Here is a 13,533-nt window from a genome sequence, read left to right on the forward strand (position 1 = left end):
GGGGGGGGGGGGGGGGGGGGGTTTGGCAAATGATAGGTTTCAATGTCATTAATCTATACGTTATCGGATTCTTATAAATTCTAGGAAAGATGGGATTCAAGATTCTATCTTAGATCTTTCAAATTTGGTAGACCATGCTTTAAAGATTGAAGTGTTTGAATGAGAATTTTCAGCCAAAACCATGCATTATCATATACTATATATATAGCAACTTCGTATGAGATAGGGTGCGACTTTAGCTAGTCCAAAGGTAACTATACCCATTTGACTAGATTGGGTCTAGAAGCACATCAATGGATCGATCATGTTGAGCCACGACTTACCTATTGAGAAGATCAAACCATTAAAAGAAAAAAAAAATTATCACATTCTCTGGACATTGAGTAAAGGTGAAAGAAAAGGCGGCAGAAAATGACCCACTTCCAAGTTCCAACCTTGTGAAAGGAAGGCGTGGCCCAAAGGCCCAGCCCTATAGAATTTTGGAGCCACCCGACACTCGCTCAGCCCAGAGATTCATGATCGAAGGAAATTTAAGAGGTTCGTGATTTTGAAAGCAAGCTATCATCGTTAAGTCTATGTTACAGTACTAGAACACCTAATTAACGAAAGAAAGAAAGAAAGCAAAGGTGAGAGATATTGGGCAGTGAATGTGCATAAATTTTCACAGATAATACCCAACAATTCCAGATAAATTCTCACGTGACACTAATTGGTCCGAATAGTAGGCCATGGGAACACGCTTCACTCTGATCTAATGGCTTTGGAGCTGCCAGTGAAAGTTCCAAATCAGGTGCTTCGCTTTTGGAAGTGGCCATTGTTAAAGAACTGGACTGGATGTGGAATGATTCCTTAATCCGTAAAGGCGGTACGTCATTACTGAAGGCAAATTCAAGATCCCCAGAATTTCCTTGTACAGGATTTGTGGCGGCGTTAAGATTGATAGGAACAACACTTGTTTTCTTCAACAAAAACTCAGGGAAATTGAAGGGGTCTGGAGGCCTGGAATGAAACTTCTGGTTTGCAAACTTTTCACTCCCCACCTGCCAAGATAAGATTAAATGAAAGAGATTATACGATGAGAAGCTGAGAGTTGAAGTACGATTAACATTTTCGAGCTTGAATGAAAATCTTACATCGAAGAGGCTGGTACGGCGCCTTCTTTTGTTAAGGCTATTCTTTCTAAGGAAATACTTCTGTGCATGGCTGGCTACTTGTGTTGGAGTTCTTGTAGTCACAAAGTTCCTGGAGATCCCTCTCCAGTCACCTTTCCCAAGCTTTTCCAGCCCTACCAGAAAGATCCGATGCTCTTCTTCTGTCCACGGCACACCTATTATAATCATTCGGCAGATTGGACCCAAACTATTAGACAGACTCCATATAAAAACTTAGATCATTAATTAGTAGTAATATAATTATTAGCATCGTAATTTGAAAGAAGAGAATACAAAAGCACAAGTATTCCATTTGGTGGAAATAAAATTCACACAAGATTTCCATGTACCGAGTGCAACATTAAATCGGATACTACTGCTATTAGTATTATTCTACATAGAAAAATAGCTTTTCTGATTGAAGGACAAGGATCTGAGCAGAGAGAGAAGACAGGCAGAATCATTATGTGCCAGGTGCAAAAGTTACAGGAACTTGGTCCAAATTATTAGCTCACCTTTTTTCTTCTCTTGGGTACGAGCAACGAGGCCACCATCATCAGAGAGATAACCAGTGGAAAGCTTGTCAGGATTTTCGTCCATGGTAACATGCGAAGATGTGGAAGAAGAAGGTGATGACAGACAATCCATGCTGAGGCACTTCTTGATCATGGGAAAAGAACCAGATGAAGAAGACAAGTCAAGTTGCACCCCAAACAGCTTCACTCCACTAGGAAGAATCCCTCTATTGCTGCTGCAAGTCCTCGAATTGTGGCCTTTGTTCCCGCAATGTGAGCATTTCCTTCCCATTATTCTCACTAAAACAAGTCCTCCAGCTTCAAGAGCCAACCAACTCTAACATACAAAAAGCAAAGATGCTGAAGACAGAGAGAGAGAGAGAGAGAAAAAGAGATGGAGACAGATCAGAAATCACCAATGACTTTCATGGTCCATGCCATATATAATTAAGAATCGTATGATAGATTTTTTCCCCTTAAGGTTTCTGTAATATCGCGGAAGCAGGTCATCAGGTGCCCTCCTTTGTCTTCCTCCAATTGGATGGAAAACGAAAGATCATCCAATAAATGGTGGGGACCTCGTACAATTTTGTTCTTGTTTCATGCGTACAACGATTGATGTCACGCAAACTTGTCTGAATACAAATTAATAATGGTATGTCTTCAAATTTTTGTCTATAACAGTACAGATATTATTGACTAGTGTGCAAATTAAATCTCAAAAACATTGGTTTTGGATAGAAACATTTTTTGATATTATAAACACATTACTCACCTAATTGTAATCGAATAATATCTCACAATTTTTTTTTTTTAATTTTGTAAAAGATCTAACTTATTCGAAGGGCATATAGTACGATAATTTTTTTTAAAGTACATATATAGACAATGGGATATTAGAACTGAGATAATGAACTTTTTATTGCTATACAGATTGCAATCATAAGAACAATTATTAATGGAGGGTACATTTAGAAAAGGGATGAATAGCCTGGAGGTATATATGAACCTTCCCTTAAGGTGTACGGTGTAGTATTTACTAGATTGAATTTTCGTGCATTCAAGGAAAATAAAGCCAAAAAATGTCTTGAAATGGCTCAATTCACTGCAACCTAAAGGGCACAGTTGTGTGATGGGAGTACTGACTTTGAGCCCCAGAAAAAGATAATAAAAATAAAAATAAAAATAAAGGCGATGCACGTTTTGTTTATGGGAGATCAATAGCCATAAAGAAAAATGTGAGAGGACATTGGTATATTGAGTGAGTGCAAAAATCCACCAAATGTCTCGGAAGTGGGCAGCTAGAAAAGACTTAGATACAGGGAAGAAGAAAAAGAATAGCGTAGAAACCCAAGATGGGGAAGATTTGAGAGAGAAAACAAAGGAGAGAGATTTTGATCAACCAACACCAATTTTTAGTTGAAAAAATATGCCAAAGTTGGACCATTGCTTGCAATATTAGAATTGTACCAAAAAGAAAATATTGCTAACGAAGGTTGGGTGAATTATATTTTCGCTTTGTTCGCCTACTTTTTTTTTTTTTTTGTTTTGTATATGAAGATGAACGAGGGACCCGGCTGGTCTTCGTCATGGGGAAAGGCCACCTTATGAGAAAGCTGATTGGTTTTATTTTAGATAGAAAGTGAAAGTCCTAAACAAGTTTAGTTGGAACATCATATTTTGTCATATGTGGACGAGGATGTTACCAACTTAGACAACCTCGAAACTGCACAACTTATCTTATCCTCATTATTTACGAAAACATTGATATTAAAAAACTGATCAAATTGTCAAAATTAGATATTTAAAGTCAAGATATGTATGATATAAACTTACATAAATTTATGTGAATTAAATATGTATCATTCTTATGTTAAAAAAAATAAAGTTTTAATCTTTTTTTTTTAAATAAATAAAAAGAATATGAACAAGAGCCAATAATACTCTCTACATGATTGTGATCCTACCATCTCCAATAGTAGGAATGCACTGTGAAAGGCACAAATTCCATGGAAAGAACCAATCCAATAGGAAATTAATGGGTTGCGTATGGAGTCGACTCTTATATTAAATTATAATAATGATTAGGTAAACCACAACTTGTTCTCAAGTTTCACACTTAAGTTAGATCTGATTGGTCAATTTTATCACATTGATTAAAATTTAATCAAGTATCCATGACATGAACCTCACTCCATGTTTTCCTTACGTCTGCTTTTGTGAAAAGTGACGTCATGCAAATTTCTAAAGACCTTGGACTTCCGAAAACCTCCATCTACATCCTGCTGTGATCTGGATTCACACCATAAACTCCGAAACCAATAATCTTGAAACTGATATTAACGGCCAAGATTTTTGACTGCTTGCATCAACAAACGCAAAAGCTAAGAAAGGCCAACTGATTGTTTGCATAAAGGAAAAAGAAAAGTATAATTGTATCCACCCCAATTATCTGTTAGTGCGGTTAACAAGCTTTGTATTAGTAATTTATTTAGATTCTCTCTTTCTCAGGAAAGTAGATAGAAAAAGAAAACAATTCATTCCTTTATTACTCTTTTGTCAATATCTTAAATTATTGTTGATAATTTATTCGTCAATATGTATCGTCCATACATATATTGATTCGTATCGTTTTTTTTTTAATATCGTAACGTATCGTATTTAATAAATATATTATATATCAATAAAAAGACATGAATCAATATAAATTCAAATTGATGCACTTGAGCATTTAACTCATTAGTTACTGTATGATCTTCTTACTTAAAAAGTAAGATTCGAATCCCATTCTCTCAATTATCAAAAAAATAATAATAAATTCAAATTGATAATATTAAATTAATATCTAAATCTATTTAAGTTAATTGAGATCATATGATTAGGGTTTATAGATTCTTTTTGGACCTAGATTGTAAATGGGTAAAACATCATTGTTGATGGTAGGTAATTGGGTAAGGACTGAATTAGGAAAGCTTTACAAATTTCTATTTCTGTTTTTAAATTTCATGATTCATATTAGGTCTAAGAATAATTATGTCTATTAACTTTTTAATCAAACTATAATTTATAGACCAAAAGCTGACCGATTCTTACCATCTTTAGAAAGAATAAAAATCTGTAAACACTTACATGATGATCGACAAAACTAATGTAAGCAAATTTATTCCCAATCTGATCATGAGAAGACTCATAATTTGTTCAGGAAAAAAAACCACATGTCATATCCGATGATCCGAAACAATGTAATAATCAGTTGCTTTTGCACAACTAACGCGAGATGCGTGCATGTATGTCTCTGTTCTAATTTTACGATGGCATCCTCGTGTTATCATGTCATATAATAATTACAAGCATTTGTTTGCTATTTTATTTTATTTCACTGACAAGCAATAGTAAAATGAAAACTTCATGCTTTTCACATCACAAGCCCCTTATTTATCTAGAACTCCGTGTCCATTCCCATGACTATGAGCATGTCTTCTCTTTCTTTTCTATTTATTAATTTTATCTTCAAACCTACCTTTTGCAATAGAAAAGCCATCGTTGTTTTTGTCTTTCTATCCACTTTCTCACTTATTTCACACTTCCTTTACATTATATAGCCTTTAGCGAGGCAAAATATAGTGTTGTTAAATAATAAAAAGGTAAGATTGGCAAAACATGACATCGAACCCAATCAAACTAATGATGTTTTTCCATTAGTGCTAAGTTTGATACAACTTTTTACAAAGTCTACAGTACTACGCAAGCAAGCCACTAGTTTTTATGTTAAATAGTGTCTTTTGTAAAAAAAAATAATCCGTGACAACAAAAAGAAACAAACAGTCGAACACTAGACCTAATAATTGTTAGTACTACTATTTTTCTTTAGCACCATTATGGCTTTAGGTTTGAATTATTTTTTCTCTTCAACCTCATCACATGTTAAAACAAATGACGATGACGATAAGAAACCTTTTTCTTGCAATGACAAAATGTACTTCGTGTTACAACCAAAATAACATTGGACTTTTCATTGGGGAATAAATAATCAGTTGATACAGAGCTAGAGTTCCAGATGGCTTTGTGCTCAATGTGAGAAACTTACATCCAACTATATTGTATGATACATTTAAAATCCCAAAACGTAGATTCAAAAAATAAAAAAAAAAATAGTATGAGAAATATCAATTACAATAAATGTCTAATTAAACACCCGCAACTATGATTACATTAAAAACAAACAATTCAAATGGCTGTGAAGAATTATTACAAGGCATATTGCTTCATCTGTTAGTTCTTTTCAGTGGTTAGGTTACCTCATCCCCGTTGCTTTTTGAGGCGGCTCAAATCAAGTTGTCGATCTATGTAGTAGGCCAAAAATAATCAGAAACAATTCTGGACGAGCTCTGTTCAAGAGATCATTCAGTAGTTTTCATCTGCGCTGTGGCAAAAGCTGACAAGGTTGAAAAATGCCTGTCAGGTAATAGAGATTTTTCTTCCCTGTTAGTTTACATGGTATAATTACGAATCATGAGATTCTTGGGCCATCAAAATAATGCGATGCTTTCCACTGTCAGAACGGAGGCTATCTGCTTTAATTCCAACCTGGAAAAGGTATTTATTTGAGTTACCTGTAGAAATTAGACATGAGCCTTCCCAACACTTGAAACTAGTAATTACCTCAATGGAACTTTCTCTCTCCGGGGAGAACCATCGTAAGAGCACCCCAAGATGCAGTATGGCAGGTATTAGCTTGAACAGCAGAGGAGTTGTCACCTGTAGATATTAAGTAGACTCAGAAAGCTAAAAAGCCTATTACTACAAAAATAACCTTCGACTGCATATGCATACATTTATCGTTTTTCTCTTTCGTAACATCTTCCTATTTTTTTGCAAAAAAATTTCTTATCACCTCGCTTGACACAATTGAAGGAATACCATACAAATAATGCCACGCAACAATCGTACCAGGCTAAGTGCTGTTGTCCCAAGAAGTAGCAGGTACAGTTTCCCCTGTTATGGTCAAGATTTCAGTTACAAAGTAGATTATAATGCCCACAAACTATGTTTAATATCACAAACTTCCCTCAGAAAGGGATGTTTTATTTTTACCCATCTTGCCTAAGCAACAGTAAGATGAACTTGAATAGTAGCACTGACCTCGACGAGATGGAGATTAGAAGCACGGCTGAGAAGAACAAATGCAAATTCTCCTATCTGTGCCAGAGACATTCCAACCTGCACATGTAAAGCAACTCAAGTTACTCTAACTAGTGAAAACTTCAGATATATATACAATCGAGTACACATCAAATAAAATCTTACAAGCAATGAAGTCTTGTTGTTGTAGCCAAAACCCTTGACAACCAAGGCAATTATTATTGTTTTTATGGTGATAACCAATATAACAGATGCAAGTAAGATATCAACGTGGTTCCAGAGAAAATGAACATGGATCAGCATCCCAATACTGGCAAGGAAGAGAGCAGCGAAAAAATTGCGAATGGGTTCAATCTGCACAGCGAGATTAACTTCAATTGTGGGAATACTAGAAGGATAGACTGATAATACCATCCAATCTAAATGTCAGAAGCCCCAAAATAATTCAAAGGGAAAAAGAAGATAACTGTTTTGCACATTTTGAGTTAGTTCATAGTCCTGCTAATTATAAACCGATGTCATAGAAAACTAAGTCTGTTGCTTTAGTCCACAAAAATTACAGAGAACATGATCACATGTACAAGCACAAATCTCTCTTTCCCCTTCCCACGACTAATGTGAACGTTTGTCGAGAGGTGGGATGGAAGAAATCTAGGATTCTAGGATAAAGACCAAAACAGAAAAGTTGGAGAAAAACCACTTCTGTAAATGGTTGCTCATTCCTGACACCCACAAAATTTTAGATGACAGAAAAGATTACGACTTTGTTTATCTCATAAATATTGCAATGCGCCAGGCACACAAAATGTATACAATATCATGATAGAATGGAGTGTGTAAAGTAAAATGTAAACTTAACTTGTTCAAGTGTATGTTGGGCCAGATCGGTTGTTGATATCATCACTCCAGCAGCAAATGAACCCAATTCTAAGCTGAGCCCCAGCTTGTCACTACACTGAAATTTACACAATCAATTAAATAAAAGTTCCAAAGCACAATTTGCAGATGTCTGACTGGCTTAAATTACTTTAACAAACAATTGAGATCAGCAACCGCATGATTTCTTTCCCCCTTTCCGTATCTTAAAGAAAAGACTTAAAAAGTAGTTGTGCATGTAATGTACCAGCAGAATTCCAATTGTCTATGGCATAATGCCTGAATCTAAAACATTATTCATAAGGCCTTTTCTTAAAGCAATTATCAAATCAAATACGTTCTAAAGCATTCAAAGTGCAACATTGGTATGAGCGTAAAATTGAGTACTTCTACACTTTGAATCTCATCCAGATGCCAAAAAACTATGTCTCTGGTTAACATTACACACGCACACACACACACACACACACACACACACATATATATATATATATATATATATTTCTGCAAGGACAGTTGAGCATCAGTATTTAAACATCAGAAGGTTAGGCTTCATCACAAGCTCTGCGTGTCAGAGGTTCACATGTCAACAAATAGTATGGACAATGGTATAGTGAAAATTCTCAAAAGATAAAAGTAGCAGCATTATTATGAATCAAGGAGGTTTTTCAGTGGATATACAAAATAACAAGATGCTTGACAAAGTGAGAGTTAAAAGAAGGCAAATCAAGAAGAACCAAGAAACAAACCCAGGCAACAAGTAAGCAGAATGCCACGGATGCCAGTTGATAAAGTTCATTGGTCTGCACAGATAAGAGGTATAACACAAGTCATATCAAGACATGAATCTCACTCACACATATGCATGTTTTCACAATCATACAGTGCAAAAAAATTCAGTATGTGATTATGTCCACAGAGGAAAATACATACCTGTGATGAAAGGCTTATCATCAGTTTAAGCAACCAAGGAAGGCAGGTACGGGACAATATTGACAAAACAGCCAAAAATGCAAGCAACATGACCAACCTGGTTAATAGAATATTTAGTGTTAAAAAGTAACTCAATACTCCGCACCTAAAAATGCCAAAAAAGACCAGGAATGGAGAAAAAGATAAAGAGGAAAAACAAGAACTTATAGTCTTCATCGTAATCCAAGCCCCATTTCCACTTTTTATACCATCACAAACATAAGGCATCAAAACTTGATGAATCAAAACGATAATATCTTTGAATTCTGATCAAAATTATGGGTGCTTAAAGGATACATATTTGAACTGAATGATGATCTATCTTTCTAGTTTTAGGTGAAACTGTTCATGAATCTAACAAAGAGTGTGAGGAACCATGCACTCAATGAAAAGCTAAGCCTAATCATTAATCACATATTTCCCCTTTTTATGGCATCTAAAAGACATGATAAGACCCATTGACATTTATCAACTAACACAGAGAACGAAAGAAAGATGAAACATGGAATGTGACACTTCTGCTATTTTTCCTCTTACAGTTTAGTCATCGATATTACTCCTTGAAAAACACCAGAAGTTCCACCAAGAACTGGAAGCAACGCAAATAGCAATCCCACAGCACAATCCTGCTAAGATAAAAACTTCTGAGGACACCAGGGTAACTGAAAAAGAAACAGGAATTCAAGAATAAGACAATGGGTGGGTTGAAGGAATCAATACCTGCAGAATAAGTGTGCCAATGGTGACTTGGCCATGAAGCATATTGGTAGAATTCTTCTCCATCAAAAATTTAAGCACCTGAAATTGTAAAATAAAAAGACAACATTAAAACCTCAAATACTAAAAAACAATAAAGGTCGATATAAAGGGTGTGATGACTCATGTGTGACGTGTATGCATATGAGTGCTTATCAGTAAGTGCAAGTATGAATGTGTAGGCGTGGTAGGTGTCTCTGCAAGATTAGCACTGAATTTTACCACAGCGGTTGAAGACATTGAAAGGAATACACCAACAAATACACCCTCTGAAAGTCTACCACCACATAACTGCAAACAGCACCCAATTAGAACTGCAGGATTCATAATTAGAAATGAGGTATAACATGTCTATAATAACAAGAGAGACAAGAAATATAACATGTTAGCACCAAAGCATGTAACCATATTCAGCAAAAGAAAATCATACCGACAAAAGCCAACTAAAAATTAGATTTGACGTCAAGAAGCAGGAAACATTTAGCTTTTGAACACCATAGCAGCAAAAGCCTCTTTATGATCCGATATGATGTGAAATGATGCTACATTACTACAGATATTTTTTTTTCCCTTTTAATTAATTTACATCCAGCATGTGTAACCTCAGTAACCTCAAATTCACGTAAGGCGGTGAAATCACTTAATAAGGATTAATGAACCAACACCCACATAGACTATAGAAAAAATTATAAGACATACTGAAGCTGAAATTCCACAGAGGCACATAAATAGAATTATCTGGAGTAGCCCTCCTAGGACAGCAACTGCTCGTACAACTCGAAGCTTAAAATAAGATGGATGAAGTTAAGAGGCATAATATGAACAATGGTTTTAAGACCAGTATCAAAATAGAAAAAAATAGGTTCAGACACATAAGCCAACCTTTGCAATGGAGAACTCTAGGCCCAATGCAAAAAGAAGAAAAATCACACCAAATTGAGCTACTGTTTCAACCTGTAAAAACCAATTCACATGAAAAAGAAAAATAAAAGCTATTAAATTTATGACAGTAAGATACAGGAATACACCAATAAACATGGGATTCAAATGGCATAGCCTGCCATGCACTATGATCATAACTCTAGCAAATATATTGTAGGGAAATATCAGATTTCCAAGCCATCCACAAGAAAGACTAGACAATTTAATTTCAGTTGCTAACAATTGTACAACAGAGGGTAATCACATAATATTAATTACTGGCACTTAAAACCATCGCCTCTAGGTTCTACAACAATAACTTTTCATAATAAGGGCTCCCTGTGCCAAAAGAGTAAACTATAATATTATGATCAAGAAACCATCATTCAGAACAGTTACATGTGATTCAATAAATAAGCCATCAATGTTGAGAGTAAAATTGCAATGAAGTAAACAACATACTTGCACCATTTCACTGACAAAGCTAAAACCCCCAGGTCCAATGAGTGATCCTGCCAACAAATATCCAGTAATCACCTGTGAAATATGTCACAGTCAACCAATATATATGAAATTAGTACACCAAGACTCTCAGGTAGATCTTAACATTGAAGTCCAAAATTAGCTAAGCTTATCAATATAATCAGACCGGTTGTCCAGCACAAGCAAATGCAATGCCACCGCAAGTTGCAGACACGATGACAACTACCAAATCTGATATCAGTCTACATGGCATAAGCAAAAAAGCTCAGCTTATTAGTTGAATGTAAAAAGAAACTTCAATGAAACTGAAGATAATAAAAAGTTACCTTAAGTCAAGCTGTAAGACTGGAAATTTTGATTTAAAATTAGATATAATGAAGACATTGTCCTGCAAAAAACAACCCTCTCAGGCTTGAAGTACGACTATATACTGCAACATGAAATTTAAAGTGAACCAATCTAACCTTTCGATCGATCAACATAGGTGTATCTTCTGCTCTGTTATCATTCTCTAGATTGAAAACATCATGAAGTTGAAATGATCTAAAAGGAGGTTGCAAAAGGGGTGAGAGACCTGCACGTTTCTAATTATTTACAAAGAAAATATGGTCTGGAAATAATTCGATTCTTTTATCATCATAAAAGAAACTTACATTCTTCTATTGAACAACAAAAGTAATTAGAACTCAAAAGCTACAATTTGACATCAACTAATTAATAAAGAGAAGCACATACTTTTCCTCTTTTGTATCATTTTTCTTCGTCTTAACCCTGGCTACAGTTTCCAAAACAGCCTGATCAACAAACAAATGTAAAATAAATTAGGCTCAGCAAGTTATTCAAACTGAAAAGATAATCAAAAGAACTAGTACCACCAACCTGCTGTTCTGCTACACTGTTGTTGAAACTTCCGGCATCATCATTTACTGTCAGCAATAGTAAAAGAAAATGATGATAAAAGGTCGGAATTAGTATATTCTTTGGATTTATACTCTTGTGGAGGATAAGGGAAAAATAACAGCCTAAGACTCCAAAATAAGAATTCAAGCCAAACATTTTTGGAAGCCTTTAAAAACTTGATTTTTTTTTCCTTCAATGTTGAATTATCCACAGCAACTATTCAAAAATCCAAAGAACACATCTGAGTATGCCTTAGTATGAAGTATCAGATCCCATGAAGTTTTGCAGTACGGCAAGGTTTAACAAATTTAAGCTAGAATAATTAACACTTAATTAAAAAAGCTAAAACTAGCAAATCTAGTTTTAAAGAATTTAGACAAATGAACTCTCATTAAATCTTTAAGATCTTATAAAACATGCAATGAAACAGAGATCATAACCCGATAATAGATCCTGCTAGAAACAGAAAAAATTAATTGCTATAATTATACAAAGAACTAGCATAAACAAGTATAATTAAGTTGAATATGTTATTTAGTAAGGTTTTGATTCCTGGATTTAAGGTCTAAACCCTAATCTAAGAAAAATCAGATAGAAAGAAAGGACAGTACCCTCGTTTTGTTCGTTCTCGGTGAACTCCTTCTCCAGAGCTCGATCGATGATGGCGGCAAAGGTGCCGTCCTTCGGTTTAGTTATAGAGGAGGCATTAGAGACGGTGGCGTTCGAGTCGTCGTCTAAGCGATCCGACTCAATGAGTTGTTGTTGCTGAGCGAGTGAAAACGAAGCCAAGCAAAAAAGAGTAAAGAAGAAGAAAGCAATAAGCTCATAGGAGGAGGAGGAGACTGATCTTCTCAACATTTGGAACGACGCCCCCGGCGACATGTTACGAGCCTGTGCTTTTTGCTGCTGATGCAACTAGAGAACGAGAGAGTAACTGTCTTCGGCGCAAGTTGGTGCCAGAGAGAGGAAATGATGAGAGAGATTGAAAGGGACAGGCAATGAAAATTTTGGAAGGATGGAGGCGCGACGGTAGATGTAAAAGAGAGAAAAAAAAGGACACTGAAAATAAACGGGAGAGAAGGGGAGAGTGCTTAATAGCAGTACGGCAGAAGAGTTCTTGGGAGTCAACTTGTCGTCATCATTAATTAAGATTTAACAAAGATTAGGATACACTTATTGTCTTCGCAATTTTCTTTTATTTTATTTTCGTTTCTTGGGAGGACCAAGATTTCAAACTGTTTTTCTTATTAAAGCTTAGACATGGATAATAATTTTTTAAATAATTTAATGAAATTTAATTTTAATAATTGTTCATTAATAAAAGCCTAAACTCATTAGGAAGGGAGGTTAGTTAGAGTGGCGTAGATCTCATGAAAGTAGGACGGCCTCCCATTAGGCAGGAGAACAAGAGAGCAAATTTATTTTCAATTTTTGTTTCTTTTTAATCAAAAAAATATATAGATATAATATTTACAAAAATCTCTTAAATTATTTTAAAAAATTCATACAAACCTTTATTCTCTTATTCGTTCAATCAAATTATTCTACCTTTATTTTGAATTAAGTAAATTTTATATTTTTATTTTGAGATAAATAAAATTTAATATTAATGATTGAACTAATCAAAATATTATTTTTTATTTTATATAACGTGACATGTTAATGTATTATAATTAATAATTATATAATATATTGATATATCATTATTAATAATAACATGTTAATTTAATATGATAATATAACTATTAACAATCTTTATTTTTCACGTTCACATCAAATCATGATAAATAATATTTTAATTAATAATAATTAATTAA

At 34.7% G+C, this 13,533-nt stretch overlaps 2 protein-coding genes across 3 annotated transcripts; both read right to left on the bottom strand.

Moving 5' to 3' along the window:
- LOC18588050 (transcription factor MYB1R1) lies at positions 513-2,113 on the bottom strand. The gene is made up of 3 exons (XM_007012201.2): positions 1,667-2,113; positions 1,134-1,327; positions 513-1,040 (listed from the first exon to the last, which is right to left on the bottom strand). The coding sequence occupies exons 1-3, from the start codon at positions 1,956-1,958 to the stop codon at positions 696-698; spliced, it is 831 nt and encodes a 276-aa protein (XP_007012263.2). The 5' UTR covers positions 1,959-2,113; the 3' UTR covers positions 513-695.
- LOC18588051 (K(+) efflux antiporter 6) lies at positions 5,647-12,820 on the bottom strand. 2 transcript variants are annotated; one of them, XM_007012202.2, is made up of 20 exons: positions 12,328-12,820; positions 11,696-11,742; positions 11,552-11,610; positions 11,281-11,359; positions 11,143-11,204; positions 10,983-11,058; positions 10,796-10,870; positions 10,295-10,366; positions 10,112-10,195; positions 9,635-9,703; positions 9,377-9,454; positions 9,194-9,282; positions 8,618-8,714; positions 8,434-8,487; positions 7,668-7,763; positions 6,974-7,162; positions 6,809-6,886; positions 6,617-6,661; positions 6,329-6,424; positions 5,647-6,253 (listed from the first exon to the last, which is right to left on the bottom strand). In XM_007012202.2, the coding sequence occupies exons 1-20, from the start codon at positions 12,596-12,598 to the stop codon at positions 6,170-6,172; spliced, it is 1,800 nt and encodes a 599-aa protein (XP_007012264.1). In that variant the 5' UTR covers positions 12,599-12,820; the 3' UTR covers positions 5,647-6,169. The 2 variants fall into 2 exon arrangements, with proteins under 2 accessions (XP_007012264.1, XP_017983656.1); XM_018128167.1 differs by lacking the exon at positions 10,112-10,195.

Source organism: Theobroma cacao, chromosome 9 (genome assembly GCF_000208745.1).
Source record: "Theobroma cacao cultivar B97-61/B2 chromosome 9, Criollo_cocoa_genome_V2, whole genome shotgun sequence".
In the NCBI taxonomy this organism is placed as follows: Eukaryota; Viridiplantae; Streptophyta; class Magnoliopsida; order Malvales; family Malvaceae; genus Theobroma; species Theobroma cacao.